The sequence below is a fragment of the Oryzias latipes genome, chromosome 4 (genome assembly GCF_002234675.1).
Source record: "Oryzias latipes chromosome 4, ASM223467v1".
In the NCBI taxonomy this organism is placed as follows: domain Eukaryota; kingdom Metazoa; phylum Chordata; class Actinopteri; order Beloniformes; family Adrianichthyidae; genus Oryzias; species Oryzias latipes.
In genome coordinates this window covers 30,100,002-30,116,517 of record NC_019862.2, presented here as the reverse complement: position 1 = coordinate 30,116,517, position 16,516 = coordinate 30,100,002, and the positions used below count along the sequence as shown (strand labels likewise).

The following is a 16,516-nucleotide window of genomic DNA, read 5'->3' as shown; positions in this document are numbered from 1 at the left end:
TATATAAACAAATTTGCAACGCCCCAAATCCAAGCATCACACTGTTAAAAACAACCAAGAAAGCATTCAAATACATGAAACTAAGGTTAAAACCCTACAGTTAAACAACCGTGGAAAAAAAGAGTCATCCATAACCCGAGTCACATCAGGACTGTCTAAAAATTTGATAAATGCGAACGGGTGTGTGTCTAAAAGTACACGTCTGCACAAGTACGTACAAGCGTGTGAGCTGGTGCAACAAAGAAGTTTAAAGTGGGGCAAAAAAGGAGAAAGGAGAGCTTCTGGCTTGCCTAATCAAAGCAGGATGAGGAGAGAAAAGTCTGTGGACTGGGACTCTGTGAAGGTCTGCCAACGGAACAGGCCAGAGGAGCGATCTGGGACAAAGCAGGATGCCCAGATCCCACATTCAGAGACATTCTGGTCCCATTACTCTACACTGTCACGCACCACGGCAGTAAGCAGAACATCACAGTCTGGTCAGCCTTGCACCCGTCACAAGGAGAGCGTATAAGATCATTGCATGGAGCTGGGACGCCCACACCTCAGGAGTTGTTAGAACCCCAAGCAACCTTTTAGCGTCATGTAAAGTTTTCAGTGAAATCCACTGCTGCAGCTGATTTTAGTCATCGTACGTGCTTTTTTTCCCCCCAGCAGAGAAATTATGATGTTACTGGTGGTCTTCTCTTGTTGAGTCTGCAGATGGTGCAAAATGTTTCTAACAACCAAATATGCCCAGAAAAAACCTGCGTTATGGCGATCTATTTAGCAAACACACGCCAAAACCGTAAAACACCAGAGTGCATACTTTAAATAAAGTACTTTACAGCTCAAATATAACTTCAGTTATTTTTCCTACTCACTTTACTGACAGAATATAAATGCACAGATTGATGACGACGCCGTTGGATATACAAACAGATGCCACACCCACCTGTGGTACTGAGTCTGCAGGAACTGAAACTCCTCCTTGATGCGATCCAGAGTTTCCGGGTAGGTTAGCTTCAGTGACTGGGGAGTACCCGAAGCTGCGGCGGCGGCGGCGGCGGCTGCAGCTACCACTGAGGCTGAGGACCCAGGGGGAGGCTGCAGAGGAGCCTGAGCACAGAGAAAAACATAAGATTTAGGGATTTCTTTGTAAACAAACTGAGATTTAATGAAAGTAGAGTGTTTACTAAAAGGTAATGAAACCAAATCAATATCCAAAATGTGATGTTTGCCAAACAGAGGAACAGCAGGGAACTATAGGGCAAAGCAGGTGTACGAGTCTGTCGTGTGCGGTTCTATTGTCAGAGGAGCATGGCCCGAGCAGGGCCGGCCAGAGAGGGTTTCAGGAACAAGAGCGTCTCATAACTGCCCATACAGGTGGACACCGGCTTTCTGCGGGTGAAAAACGCCTTAACCGGTACAGGACACGCAGGTGATCTGCAGGGAATATCAAGGTCACAGACCGCTCAGTGAGCCCGTAGGAAAAAAAAAAGTGTTCCTGCTCTCCAGGATGCAGTGAAGACTTAAGTCAAAATGAAGTAGCTGAGACGTGGGTGCGTCAACTTATTTTTATTTTTTTAACCCTACTGTGCAAGGAGTACGTTAGTGTTTCCGTGACAAGTGCGCACTCATTGCTGCTGCCTGACTCTTAATGTAGTTGCTGTGGACATCCATAAGGGCACTTACGTCTCACCTGCACACGCCATGTGTGCAGCGTTTGTGCACGGCCAGAAAGGAGCGCGTACTCTCACCTTAAGGCCTTGTCACACAGCCACTGCCTACATTTTGTGCATTTTCCACGGATGACATTTCATCTTGCGTGATCTACCTGATTCATGAGGGTTTCTTGCACAGATGCCTATCGAGGGTTTCGGCCGACGGGTCTTTACATGAATTTGGTTTTGAGATTTTCAAAATTTTCGGTTGATAATTACGCAATTTATGCGTATTTTACGTAGTTTATGCTTTATTATTGCGTAAATCTTACGCAGTTGTGCGTAATTTTTGTGAGATGCATTTGCCAACTTGTGGCTTTCCAAAGATTTCCATGTAAGTCTAACTTTTCACACATTCACCACCGATGCATAACTTTTATATTTCATATACAACGTACATATCATGTTAAATTATGTAATTAACGCACACATTTTGGGGCACGTTTGGCTTTTGCGTTGATTTGTACTCCTTCCGTGGTTTTAACATGGTTCATTTGTGATACATCTATGAACATTTTAAGTAAAGACCACAACTTTTATCACTTTTTCCACATATCTTTACCTATTAACAATTTTCATGCACGCAATACGCACAAAATGTATGTAGTGGTTGTGTGACACGGCCTTTACTGTAGAATGTGGCGTACGGACACCGTACCGAAGCACTTCCTGTACATCATAAGGGAATGTAACTTATATTGGCCTTACGAATACTTCACAATACACTTAAGATCCGGCCGCTCCTCAGTTCAACTCTCCAGGACGACCCAAAAACCTGCACGGCCGCTTACGAGCCAAGCCCCCCGTACGGATGCGTGTAACTAAGGCATAAAAGACAGAAATCATGAGCAAAGGGGAGGATGGAGTATGCAGCGTCTGTTACAAACCCATCTCCCAAGCCGGCTCTGCATGGTCCAGAGCAGTTAGACGCCAGAAGCCGCAGCAGTAATGCTGCAGAGCATGCAGACAAAAGGCAGCAAGCCGCTGGGACGGTCAGTGCAGACTGTCTGAGGCTCCTCCCCTTTCACACTCCAAACTCTGGATTTCATTCACAAATGCACAATTCAGTATGGTTTCCAATTGTTTGTTTATTTTTGGCCACGAAAAGCTGCTTTCACATATTTATGTACACTGAACCAATTTTCACTCATCAAATGGTTAAACCTCAAGACTCACATTTGATTTGAAGAGAAAATATTTTCATTTCAAAGTAAAACTGATTCATGGATTTATCAAGTTCTGGTTTCCTTTTTGTAAGATGTCAATTTGATTTTTTTTCATTACATTTAAAAAACTTGGGTTGCGGTGACATTTCTAAATTTTACAGTTTGACAACCACTAGATGCATCACAAATTCAAGTTTGTGAATTTTCTTAAGTATCGAGGAATTGAAATTTCTCTCCTGACAGGATTTTTTTTTTCATTTAAAATTTACGGTTAATACCAATAATTGCTAAATATTTTTGTGTTTTCAAGTCAGGACACATCATTTCTGCAGCGGAATTTCTGGTTATTGTTTTTTCTAGCACTGCTAATTTATTAGATTTATTAGAATTTTTGTTTTCAATCAATTCAAGGGCTAAAGCCACGTTAACCATAACCCTGCAGGGTGAATAATGTGCTGCTCTCCCATTATGTCTTTTGTTTTTAATATTGGCAAAAAAGATACAAGCATTTAACAACCCTGCAACCACATATCAGAGTGACAATGACATCATATCAGAAACATACGATCCAGTTCACGTCCACTTTGGGGATTTAGATTGACGAGGAAACGGATCAAATCAAGCAAAAAAAGGAGACACTAACAGACAAGGACATGTGTCCAGTTCAGGACGAGCATGTTTGACCTTTCCTGGAAATTAATTAAGAGAGGAAGGAAGTGCAGAAGAAACGGTTGGCAAACAAGCAAGCAAAGGAGGAGAAAATAGATGCTCCAAGACGGGCCACTGCCCCCGAGTTCCTCTCCGGTTTGAACAAGCTGCTCTCAATCTGCCAGATTCCTTCACTAAAGCGTGGATCCACAGGGACCCACTCCACCGTTACCCACACTCACCCCACATGGAGATATATAAAAAAAACGCCCCTCTCACCCTCCGCGGGTGGTTTCTCTTCCAAGCTCGGGTCCTCTACCAGAGGCCTGGGAGCTTGAGGGTCCTGCGCAGTATCTTAGCTGTTCCTAGCACTGCGCTTTTCTGGACTGAGAGGTCTGAGGTCTTTCCAGGTATCTGTTGTAGCCACTCCTCCAGCTTGGGGGTTACTGCCCCGAGTGCTCCAATTACCACAGGCACCACTGTCACCTTCACTTTCCAGGCTTTCTCCAGTTCTTCTCTGAGTCCCTGGTATTTCTCCAGTTTCTCATGTTCCTTCTTCCTGATGTTTCCATCGCTTGGCACTGCCACATCCACCACAACGGCTTTCCTCTGTTCTTTATCCACCACTACAATGTCTGGTTGGTTTGCCATTACCATCCTATCAGTCTGGATCTGGAAGTCCCACAGGATCTTTGCCCTCTCATTCTCTACCACCTTCGGAGGTGTTTCCCATTTTGACCTTGGGGTTTCCAGTTCATATTCTGCACACATGTTCCTGTATATTATTCCAGCCACTTGATTGTGGCGCTCCATGTATGCTTTACCTGCCAGCATCTTACATCCTGCAGTTATGTGCTGGATTGTTTCAGGGGCCTCTTTGCACAGCCTACACCTTGGGTCTTGTCTGGTGTGGTAGATCTGAGCCTCTATCGCTCTGGTGCTCAGGGCTTGTTCCTGAGCTGCCAGGATGAGCGCTTCAGTACTGTCCTGTAGGCCAGCCCTTTCTAGCCATTGGTAGGACTTCTTGATATCTGCCACTTCAGTTATGGTCCGGTGGTACATCCCATGCAGGGGTTTGTCCTCCCATGAGGATCTGTCCTCCAGCACTGTGTCCTCTGCTCTCCATTGCCTGAGACATTCACTGAGCACACTGTCATTTGGGGCCTTGAGCTTGATGTACTCATGCATCTTGGATGTTTCATCCTGGATAGTGGCTTCTACACTCACTAGTCCTCGGCCTCCTTCCTTGCGGCTAGCATACAGTCTCAGTGTGCTGGATTTGGGATGGAACCCTCCATGCATGGTGAGGAGCTTTCGTGTTTTAACATCCGTGGTCTGTATCTCTTCCTTTGGCCATCTTATTATTCCTGCAGGGTATCTGATAACTGGCAGTGCGTAGCTGTTTATTGCCCGGGTCTTATTTTTGCCATTGAGCTGGCTTCTCAGGACTTGCCTTACTCGTTGGAGGTATTTAGCTGTTGCAGCTTTCCTTGTTGCCTGCTCCAGGTTGCCATTTGCCTGGGGAATTCCAAGGTACTTGTAACTGTCCTCGATGTCTGTTATTGTTCCTTCTGGGAGTGAGACCCCTCCTGTGTGGACTACCTTGCCTCTCTTTGTCACCATCCGGCTGCATTTCTCGAGCCCGAATGACATCCCAATGTCAGTACTGTAGATCCTGGTGGTGTGGATCAGGGAGTCAATGTCACGCTCGCTCTTAGCATATAGCTTGATGTCATCCATGTAGAGGAGGTGACTGATGTTGGCCCCATTTCTGAGTTGGTATCCATAGCCAGTCTTGTTGATTATTTGGCTGAGGGGGTTCAGACCTATGCAGAACAGCAGTGGGGACAGAGCATCACCTTGGTATATCCCACATTTGATGGACACTTGTGCAAGTGGCTTCCCATTGGCTTCAAGGGTGGTTTTCCACAGCTTCATCGAGTTTCCTATGAAGGCTCTTAGAGTCCTGTTGATGTTGTACAGCTCCAAGCATTCAGTGATCCATGTGTGTGGCATTGAGTCATAGGCCATGTGTGTGGCATTGAGTCATATATATATATATATATATATATATATATATATATATATATATATATATATATATATATGTATATATACATATACAGTTTTTGTCAGCTGCTTGCAGACATTTTTCTCACAAAAGCACACTCCCTGCACACCGCTGTCACACAGCAAACGAACAACAATGACCGTTCAGAGAAAAAACATAAACGGAGCACAAAGTTGCTCTCTCAAAAGAAAAATGAAAATCTTTACAGCTGCTCACATCGACTTATTTTAACCGCACATGAAAATATGAAGCCATGCAGAAAGTCTGGCTCTTTCTAAACGGTTTTAAAAGAATTCTAAATCAAACATTGATGCTGTCTTAGTGCATCACAACATTCAATCTCCACCCGTATACATAACCTGTAACTCCTCACAATTCCCATTAGCAAATGCTATTAGCCAGCCCCGCCCCCTGACCCGACAAACGGCTGAGCGGGCTTTAAAAGAAGAGGCCGGGCTAATAAGCCGACATGATGACCTCCGGGGAATTTATCTGAGCGACGACTCTCACCTGATAATTCCAGCCCCCCTTTTTTCCTTCCTGCCCCCACTGCAGCAAACAGCACACGTGCCTTCTACCCTTGAGCAAAGCTTACATCGACTCGCTGTCTACTGAAGTTCATATATCAGGCAGACACCGGTTTAAAAAAAAAAAGTGTTTTCAGCGTGTTCTTGTGGCATTTTTCTGATGACAAAAGACACATGTATGAAGAAAATTACGCTCAAATTGCATTTCTGAGTAATTCTTCATTCAAATCGTCGTGGGACTTTTAAATGTGATCAAATCACAAGTAAACCGATAATCAGAAAGAAACGGGATGACTTTTCTGTGGAATGAAGGCTTTTTTTTCTAAAGTTAAAGCTGCATTTGATCTGATTAAAAAGAGGAAAAACAATCCAATAAAGATGTTTTATATTTTGTCATAATGAGGAATTACAATATGTTTCAACCAAGGCAACACAACCAAACAGCTGTAACAATTTATCTGCGGTATCGCCACTGGTGGATGATGCGGCAAAAAAAACCCTGCACACATAAATTCAGCCATGAAAGACCATTAACGATGTGGTTTTCCATGAATGAAATCGTTCCCATTTTCATCAAGTCACCTCTAATTGCACCACAGGCAGGAAACCACCGTGACCTCACATCTTTGCTCTAAACCCCACCATGCAGGAAAAAGACATGCAGATGCAACAACACATGATCCAAGAACAAGCAGAGAGCCACTTTTCCAGCACACGTGCACGGGATTGGCAAACGACTGTAGACCAACCGCAAACCGCCTGTCATCCATCCACACACACACAAACACACACACACAGTCCTGGCGGTTTGATTCTGCAGAGGAGTTTTTTTTAGAAAACTATTTAATAGTTCAAGTTGTCAGAAAAGATGCCGGGAAACAGAAAAACAAAACGGCTTTTTTGAGATTAAAAACAAAAAACTAACCACGACAAACTCACTCAGCCCTCTTATGTGGTCTTTATTCGATTAAACCAAATCAAGTGGCTTTTAAAGCAGGCATGTCCAAAGTCCGGACCATGGGCCAAATGCAGACCGCATTCAAATTTCTACTAGCTCCTGACATAAAAATTAATAATATGTACCCCCCTCAGACCTTTCTAAAAATTCGGTATATGATTTGTTGTTTGCGATTGTCTAAAATCATAACATAACATAAATCATAAAAACAAAGCTGTCGACTGTAAACGAAACAAACAGATATTTGTTTGTGAGCAAAACCTTTGTGTTACTGTCCTTTTGACATTATTTACATTTAGAGGTTTGCAGTGAGCATTTAATAATGAATAATATGTAACATTTCATGTGAACCCAGAGTTAATGTTGACAAATGTCTATTTTTTATTCACATAGACTTTTTCTTCAATTTCATTTATTTCTTTCAAATTTGAAATTCACAGTAATTTCAGTAATAATGTATTTAGGTGTATTTCTGTTCTTTGTGAAGAAGTGAAAAGTATTCCGTTGCAATATTATCTTCATTAAAGACCCACTCCTAATGTTTTCTTGATCTATTTTTAATGCAGCCTATTTTATTATAATTGTGCCGTTTTAAGACAAAACTAAAATCCTGTGCCGTTTTCTAGGACAAAGTTTCTGGTAGAGCAGCAGAAGTTCATAGGAAATTTCCCTTCAGAGTTGTGTGGGGGTCTGTTGTCATTTCCCATCAACCTCGTGTTTACACTCCTGCTAGCTTACAGCCCCTCCCACCCCAACCCTAACATTAGCAGTGCATCACAAATGGGAGCAACATCGTAGCTATCCAGCCGCCGACTTTCAATCCGGATTCCAGCTCAGACCAGGAAAACAAAGACGTTCATGGATCTGTTTGAGAGTGGATGATCAGAATGGAGCGGAGCTGGGAGACTGTGACACGGCAATTGTAGTTTGTGCGCAACAACTACAAGCTTTTTTTCAAACTGGATCTTTTCGTCTGCTCTTCATTTGCCAGGATTTCACTAAATAAATACTAATAATCTTAATTTTCTTTAAGAAAACAAATTTGCATTTTAAGTTTTGCAAACTATGTGTTTAAATGTGTTTTACTATCTTTTATTTTACGCTGTAAGGGTTCCAATAGGCTGGCCCTCACACATTTTCACCAAATCTGACCCTCTTTGCAAAAGCTTTGGACCCCCCTGATGTAAAGTCTTTTTAACAGAACAGCGTTTCAACCATTGTCTGAATCTGACAACTGGATCAAGTTAGTGTGACGTCATCCAAGGAAAATGGTTTCCTCCAGGCTGCAATTGAAGGAAGCCAATTCAGTCGCCATTTCTTGCAATGCAGACGCCGCTAGACGTGGTCAGTAAGTAGGGATTGGTCCCAGTGGGTTTGGGTCATGGACATTCAGGAGTGAGCTTGTCCGAAGGCCACACCCCCTAACACTTGAAAGCGGGCTACACAAAGTTTGTCAAATGTTTTGAACATTGGAGCCAGCAGGCTCCACCTACTTTTATTGAGGCATCTGATTGGTCGGTTTCTAACTTGAATAGCTTGGAATAAAGAAAAAAAAATCATGCAAAAAAATTAGGATTATCAAGAAGATGTTGGGAAAAGTAGCAGAGCAAGAACATTTACTCTGACCAACAGAATGACTAATAGCTGTTTATATGTCCATAGAGGTCCATGGGATTTTGTCTTCTTGGAGTCGGTGGGTACTTCCTGCTTGGAATGCCAGGGGGGGAGGAGTCACTCAGTCCAGTTCTTAAATAAAATCAATGGTTTCGACCTCTTGTCAATCATGTCAAAGAGCAGGAAGGAAAAATATTGCTGAAGCTTTTGGCAAAAACCAGTGCAGTAGTCTAGCCGTTCTTTTCAGCTTTCAAAGCAACCTGCACCTCGATGCGACACACACACCTTACAATCAGCTCACCATGTACAGAGGAGCCAAAAACGTCCCCGTGGTGTTGGGTGAAATTCCAACCCTCTCAATCGCGTGACCCTAAAGCCCGCCTCTAAAGCTTTGATGCACATTCTGCATTAAATGAACAACTGCCTGGCCCTCAACCAAGAGATTACCAAGAAGAAAATCAGGGGGTAGATGGGGGCTTAAAGAAGAAAGGGGCAACACAAAGGGTTCCACACAAAAGTGAAGAAGAAGAAGAAGAGATGACTCCAAGTAAAGCATTTCTTCTACACAGAATGCTTCAACCAATAAAAATAGACCTGTACATGTCCTGGTAAATACATAAACTCAATAAAAGCTTCATTCAGATTCAAGCTGTTGCCAAAGAAAACCAAAATGTCAGCGGGCATCACATGTTTACACAGGTGCCCTTCAGCTTTTCATCTCCGCCGTTTCTTTACGTTGTTTAGTCTAATTTGGTAGGAGTTGAGTTTTGACCATCTGAGCCTTAAAGTGGGCGGGGTTTGTCGCTGTAATGTGGTCCAAAACTCCAAAGATGTCTTCCCGTGTGGCGACTTCACCTCGTTTTCTATCACAGCGTTCACAGCTCCTCCTGCTCAGTCTCTGGGATTATTTAAAGCCAATAAAGAAAAAGAGAGCAAGAAAGAAAAATCAAAAGCTCCAGGCAGCCCTATTTCTACCAAAATGTCTCCTCTGCAGACGCACCGTCATCCCATGTTTCCCTCAGTGATTCTCGAATGATCCGCCTAGTGTAACTGGAGCCATCAGCACCACTGGGATCTTATTTTAATTGAGCTGTTACAGAGATGCTAAAACCAAGAAAGAATCGATCGAAACCCGACCAAAATGGACGTTTCTGCTGATGAGTCTCCCTGTTGTAGTCCTGCTGTGACCATGCAGCCACGGCAGCCATCATCGCTCCTCGCCCGTCTGCCATGTTCGGCGTGTTTTTGGTGGTTTTTACGCACCACTGAAAACTGAGATTTTCATGGAAAGCTTTAAGAGAAAAGAGCTCCCACAACCAAAACAGATGCTACAGAAAACGGGAAAAAAGACGGAGGGAAACCCACTTCCTGTACGTCGTTAACCTTCCACTGTGTGACAAAAAAACGCCAAAGTTGAGCACTGAAGTCTTTGGACATCAAGCTCACCAGCTCCATTGTGGATTATGTACTTAATGTGTTTAATCCACTCATCTGAAAATGCCCAAAACCCAAACTGGATTGAACGGACCGGCTTGTTGGACGCTGAAAATCAAGGGTACAAAAAAAAATGTTTTTTCAGACTCATTGACTTTTTATTTTTAACTGAGACTAGGTGACCTTTCGAATCGGACGTGTGATTACTTTTTGATGTCTGTGAAGTGAACCGTCTTATTATTCCGTTTAGATTGGGATTCTCCAGAGAGGACCTGGCTGCAGACATCATTGGCAGGAAACGGAAGTCCCCCCTACTCTTAAAAACCCCCACTTTGGCTGTGTCCAAATGCCCGCCTTAACCCATAACTACTATAAAACTATATACGGTAGTGTGGGGACTATGTAGAGCCCTGAATTTTAAAGGCAGTTCAGACACCACGCTCACTACTTTTGTTTATTTAACGGCTGATATGACATCATCGATTTCACAAAGTTAAAATCTAATTAATATGAGTGTTTTGGGACGATTATTTCCACAGTCCACTGTCTTCTGAAGATAAAAAGGTTGATGGTTTATTAAAAAAAAATAATTTAAATAACCTTTTTTGGCTAAAATTGTTCCAACGGAATGCATTGTGGTCTATATTCACCGACCTAGTGAGCCTCAATGCACTGGTTTGTCACAGAGACTTCTGGGAAATATCTAGGGCACTGGATTTTGGAATTGCAGATTCAGACAGCACTAAAACATGGCGAACAGGCTATATAGTGCACTATCCTTCACTACTCACTAATGAGTAGGGAAGGAATTTGGACACAACCTTTATCTTAACTGGCGACCCCCACAGCTACAGTTTTTCCCATTTGAAGCTTTTTTCAAAGTTTTTTACAATCCTGAACACTTTTGTTTTGTGTCAGTTTTGAACGTAACAAAAAGATCACCATTATTACCCCCGTTTGAAGCTCATCTTGCTCTAGAAAACATTTTCTACTTTGAATGTTACCATTTATTCACCTTTTTTAGCTTTAATAATGGCGTTACAATCTGAAAACTGTCCATTTGAAAGTTATTATAGGTTTCCCTCCATTTCAGTTTTATTAAAAGGGTTACAATTATGAATATTTGCCTTAAAGTTTCATTTAAAAATATGCTGTATTTAAGTGGAACAGAATAAAGAAATTCTGCTTCCAGATCTCCTTTTGGTGACGTTTTATTCCGTACTATTCCTGTCTATTTTTGTTGTTATTCACACCTTGAACATTTGTTATTTCGAGATTGTAAGACTTTTCCGTCAATAATAATAGTAATTAGAAAAACAATTCCTCCACAAAGAACAGATAAAAAGAGCGCAAATATGAGGATTTCCTGTTTTGAAGTTTCAAAATAAAAGCACATGCTAATTAAAAAAGGAGACAGTGTGACCCAATTTTGTCATTTTAATGCATGTACTGTATTCAAATAAAATAAATTTTAAAAAAAACTTCTGCATCCGCCTACAGTTGTGTAATTTCCGCTACTCTATGATGTCAGGCCCCATCTAAAACAAAACAAGAGATTCAGTCTTTGATATTGGTTTCGACCAACATGTATCTAGAAAAATCAAATGTTGTGTTTCCCTAGAAGGTATCATAAAGTGAAGTATAGGCTTCTTCATTTTTCATTGACGCCACAAGCATGAAAAATTATTTTAATTTCTTTCAAATGGAGGCAGTGTTCTTTCCTTATCTAAAAAAACCTGCTGTCCTTTGATTCAGACCACTAATTACTCCGCTGACGCCCCAAGTCGATCATCTAGGTAAACACCCCCCCCCCCCCCCCATCCATTTGACCAACAAATAGGAAGAAATGACAGTGGCACTAATCCAGAGTGTGCACGTGCACAGCAGCTCATGTACACAAGCGCGTGCACGTTTACCAATCTGTGAAGCTATGAAACAGGTCACTGTGTCACCGTCACTCAAAATTCTTCCTTAAAAACAAAAGCCCCCCACCCCCACCCGCCTTACATCAGCTTGGAGCTCCAAAGGGGGAAATTTGCTGGTAATCTTTCAATGATTACTTCACATAGAGAGGAGGGGCTCCCACGCACCTGTTTCATTAATGTCACCCCCCCACCTCCCCGTTCCCATCTTCTTCCTCCCGCATGCCTCGTTATTCAAATTTCCCCGCTGTCAGACCGCATTAGCGGAGCGCCGCGATTTGTCTGTCGGCTGGCTTAATTGCTGGCAGTGCCTCCTTTTATGAGGTGGCCCCCTCAGCTCGTTTGTTCCTTCCACTGAGACGCACCTCCATAACAGCTTGTGCAAACCCTCAGATTCTCCCCCCTCCGCCTTTCTTCCTCGCTCCCTAATTGCTGGTTGAGAACAGCAGACGAGCTCCTGATCGATGGCGAGCTCTCGCCGCTGGACAACAGCGGCGATAAAGAGCTAAATGCATGCAAGGGTCAGGAAAGAGGGGAGGTGGCGTTCGCTCAGAACCACCATCTTTACCCAAACGCCGCCGTGTTCTGCTGCACACAGAGCCAGACCGGGAAAACATGCCGAGGCCCGGAAAGTCCTTAAGGTTGGACTTCCACACACCACGACCCGGTTCTGTGGGAACACACATCCACCATTAGATATCAATGACAGCCTTCCAGTTCCAAATGTTTGCAGAGGCGCTTGGAATTCTGGGAAGTTTTCTTTGTAAAGGAATCTTTTTAAAATATTTGGCAGTAAAATAAGCTTCAGATTTTTTACATTTGTTAGAATGAAACTGAAACTGTTTTTTTTCCCAGGAATATTTGAAAAAGCTTAATGACTTTGTGCTTTCCTTGTTTTCTGAACGTGAGCGGCGCACTTTGACACGTCCATGTTATCAGAAAACACCCATGGATGAAAATAAACATTTTTAAAGTTAGTTTTTGCTAATATCGCAATTTAATAAAAGGCAACAAAATAAAAACCAAATATTTGAAACACAACATCAATATAATATTATATGTTTTATTTTGATAAGTCGTTCGGAAACTGAAATTTTATGCCTAAATTCAACAATGACCCTTAATTTTATTCACTTTTTTCTCCATTTTGGTTTACTTAACTGATTTATTCAACACCTTAACAAATAATTCAAAGTTTGAGTCAAACGTGATTATTTAAATACTATTTAATTTTATTTAAAAGCTTTATTTTGGCCGTTTTATTAGAAAATAGTAAACATTTATAAGTATATGTATTGGTTTATTTTAGATTTTTGCAGTTTTCAGGACTTATGAGTCTAAGGGAGGTTTAACCGTTTTTTCCCCCGACAGATGCTTATATTTATTTTTAAAATATTACAATAAATAAACGCAAACAAAGCTGGAAAGAAGACAGAAAATGGAGACTTATTGACAACCCAAACTACAGTCTAGTATTTGCCTGGATCGCTAACGTTCTCATTTCTATAAAAATGTCAGTAAATGTGGATTTAATAGATCCGTCACTTCCATTCCAGTCCTCCAGTGCTGACAGGCTGGGGTCAGCTCTGCAGTGGAGGGGGAACAGTTTACCGGGTTGAGTGCTCCTTCACTCTCAGGTGCCAACAAGAGCCGCTGATGGACACCCCCACCACCATCAACCAACCCCTGCTCTGCGGTGAATCCAGACCAACCGAACCCCCCCGGGACGCCCAGCCGTGCATTAAGATGTGGTTTGGAGCTCTCACAAGCTGGATGAGAGGGATCGGGTTTACCCCGCAGATCCGCAGCCCGGCTGCGCAGACGCTTCTGCACGATGATGTCTGTTTAGGTGAGTGATTGGGGGGGGGGGGGGGGTTATTATATTACATTATAGAAGCCTCAGTGCATGAAGTTTCACCTGGACATCCGTCTCACCGACATCCATGGAAACTTCACCCACTTCCAGATGATTCAGACACCAAGGTCACAAGGATGCCAGGTGGGGGTGGGGGTCTTAATTGATGCCTCTCCTCACAGCGGGGGTGGGGGGGGGGCGTGTTTATGCATCAGAAGCGTTTCAAAAGCTCTGCACCTGAACGCAGAGGAGGGCAGGTGAAGCTCCAGGTGAAGCTCCTGAGGATGCAGCAGATCTGGCTTTTAAAACTTAAAAACACGGAGGGGGGTCAGTGTTGAAACTTGAGCAGGGGTCTATGCAAGTTAAGATGACTCCCCACTCACAACTCATGGGTGGGTGGGGGGGGGGGGTGCACACAATTACACTGCTTCACGTGGGTCCTCTGCGTAATGGCAACAACGCGGTGAAGGGCTTCAGAAAATCCACAGAAATCACCCAGAAAGTTGGACATATTTGGGGGGGTGGGGGGGCTTCGAGTGTCAAACAATGCATTCATAAACTACAACGAACTGAGAGAAGCACTGTCTGACTCTCCCCCGCGCGAGGTCCCCGGAAATACACAAGAACGTGACAAAGACCAAGAATGTGGAGTAAAGAGCCGGAGAAGCTTTGGGCTCCAGGAGCCTCCGGGAGCGCGGAGCAGAGAAGAGTTAGCTTTACTCACCGGAGGTCGGTTCTGGGGAAACATTGTTACCGGGGGAGGAGGAGGGGGTCTGGCAGTGCGTCCTCGTGGCTCTTTCTCCTTCTGAGAGACGGGGGAAAGCTTCGCCTGGAAAGTGGAGCAGCAGCCGGTGCGCGCGTGCAGCCCTCACAGAGGCATTTGGCCCGGTTTCAGGAGAACGCCAGGGCCAGTCTCGACTCGCTCATCCCCCGGGCTCCAACACTCCTTTGTTCTGGGCTGGATCTCCGAGCCCACGCCGCTGTGGACGCGCAGCGCGGACGCGCAGGCGGACCGACGGACGCACGGCGGAGTGGAGGAAGAGAGAGACGGCCTGTCCGAAGAGAAACGAGCTCTTCTCCCGAGTCCAGCGACCACCGAACCGCAGATGGATGGAGGGCTCCGGTTCCGTATCCGTCACTCTGTGGCGCGAGGCCCTTGTTGGGGAGGGGAGGGGGTGTGGGGTGGGGGATGCGGTTTGCTTGTGGCTTCGCAGACGGACAGAGCAGCAGCTCTGAATGCAGCCGCAGCCTCTTTTGTCTCCGTCTTTTCACACAACACTCCCAGCTCCTCACCTCTCCCACTCCCCCTACTCTGCTCCTCAGCGGGACTTTACGCATGAAGAGCAACCTGCGGACCCCCCCGCAAAAAGGACAAAAAACTTGTATATATATATATAGAAACCACCACAACATAAAATGTAAAAACATCTTAAAACGGAAACAAGTTTTTTTTTTCAAAAACAAACACTTTTCCTCAAATGTTTTTTAAATACATAAATCAACAGATTTATGACATTAAAAACTTTATTTGTTTTTTCATTTTATGTCTTGAATATTTCTGTGTTCATTCGTCTGAAATAAACAGGGATTGAATGAAATCTCCACGTGGGGCTCGGCCTCGGCACGGTAAACACGGGTAAAAGTGGCCAATCAGCGCTCAGGAGGCCCACGTGGGGCCGAATGCCCGCGTGCTGATTGGCAGGCTACGGAGGCGCTGCGCTCCATCCGTCAGTCAGACTCAGTACGGACTTAACCCTTTCCAGGCTGCTTGCGGTGAGCCTGGTGCGGGGGGGGGGGGGGATTCAGCGGTTTCCTCCTTCCCACACAGCCGCGCGTGCGTTCAGAATCCCCCCCCCCCTCGTTTCATGGAGATAAATAGACTTACATCTGCTTCATTCTTCCAATGCGTGAAAAATTAATCGTGATCACGAGCGACTGGCCGACAGAGACAACGCGGGAGCAGAATGAGGCACCAGCGTGGGACGTGATGTGTTCAGACTGCACGGGAAACACAACAACAACAACAACACAATCCTGGGGAAAAACAACAACACAATTCGGAGGAAGACATGAGGAACAGAGAGTTTAAAAAAAAAGTGGTATTCTGGTGACACGACCCCCTTTAGCTGGGCTCCTAATTAGAGACAGAGATATTGAAAAAGCCATTTCTGTCAGTGGAAATAACAACCTGCCAGAGGTGGAGCGGGAAAATATAGACGGCTGTGTGTGTGTGTGTGTGTGTGGGGGGGGATAAATCTGTGCGTGAGAGAGAGGGGGGGGGATAAAGGATGAAGGACGGCGCGCGGGGGGGATGGGGGGATGCTGAGAAAGACGAGCCAGTGGGAGGGTTAGGAGATTGAACGAGAGCAGGAGTGCACAAAGGTGATGAAAAAAATGTGTATGTGCTTGTAGCCTGTGTGCGTGTGCGTGTGTGTGTGTGTGTGCGTGAGCAGACAAGTGATGGGATGAAAAGTGGAAAGAGAAAGAGGGGAAGAAGGAGAGAAAGAAAGATTTTATTGCCATTTTTTTCCCATGAATTTTAATGCTCAGCAGCGGGCCTCCTCCAGGATTCTGGGATCACATTTATTAAAAAAAGAAAGAAAAGTCATGAGGAAAGCAGA

The 16,516-nt window shown here is 44.2% G+C and overlaps 1 protein-coding gene across 4 annotated transcripts in view; it reads right to left on the bottom strand.

Annotated features, from left to right (window-relative positions):
* The window catches only part of LOC101157205 (transducin-like enhancer protein 1), a 38,241-nt gene extending 23,079 nt beyond the window's left edge, over window positions 1–15,162 (bottom strand). For 2 of the 4 annotated variants that reach the window (XM_023954560.1, XM_023954561.1), the window contains exons 1-2: window positions 14,620–15,162; window positions 932–1,095 (exon numbers count right to left, since the gene is read on the bottom strand). In XM_023954560.1, the coding sequence (XP_023810328.1) occupies window positions 932–1,095; window positions 14,620–14,643 (188 nt within the window). In that variant the 5' untranslated portion in view covers window positions 14,644–15,162. The remainder of the gene's footprint in view (window positions 1–931; window positions 1,096–14,619) is intronic. The other 2 variants (XM_023954563.1, XM_023954562.1) reach the window with 2 other exon arrangements.
* Window positions 15,163–16,516: the final 1,354 nt, after the last annotated feature.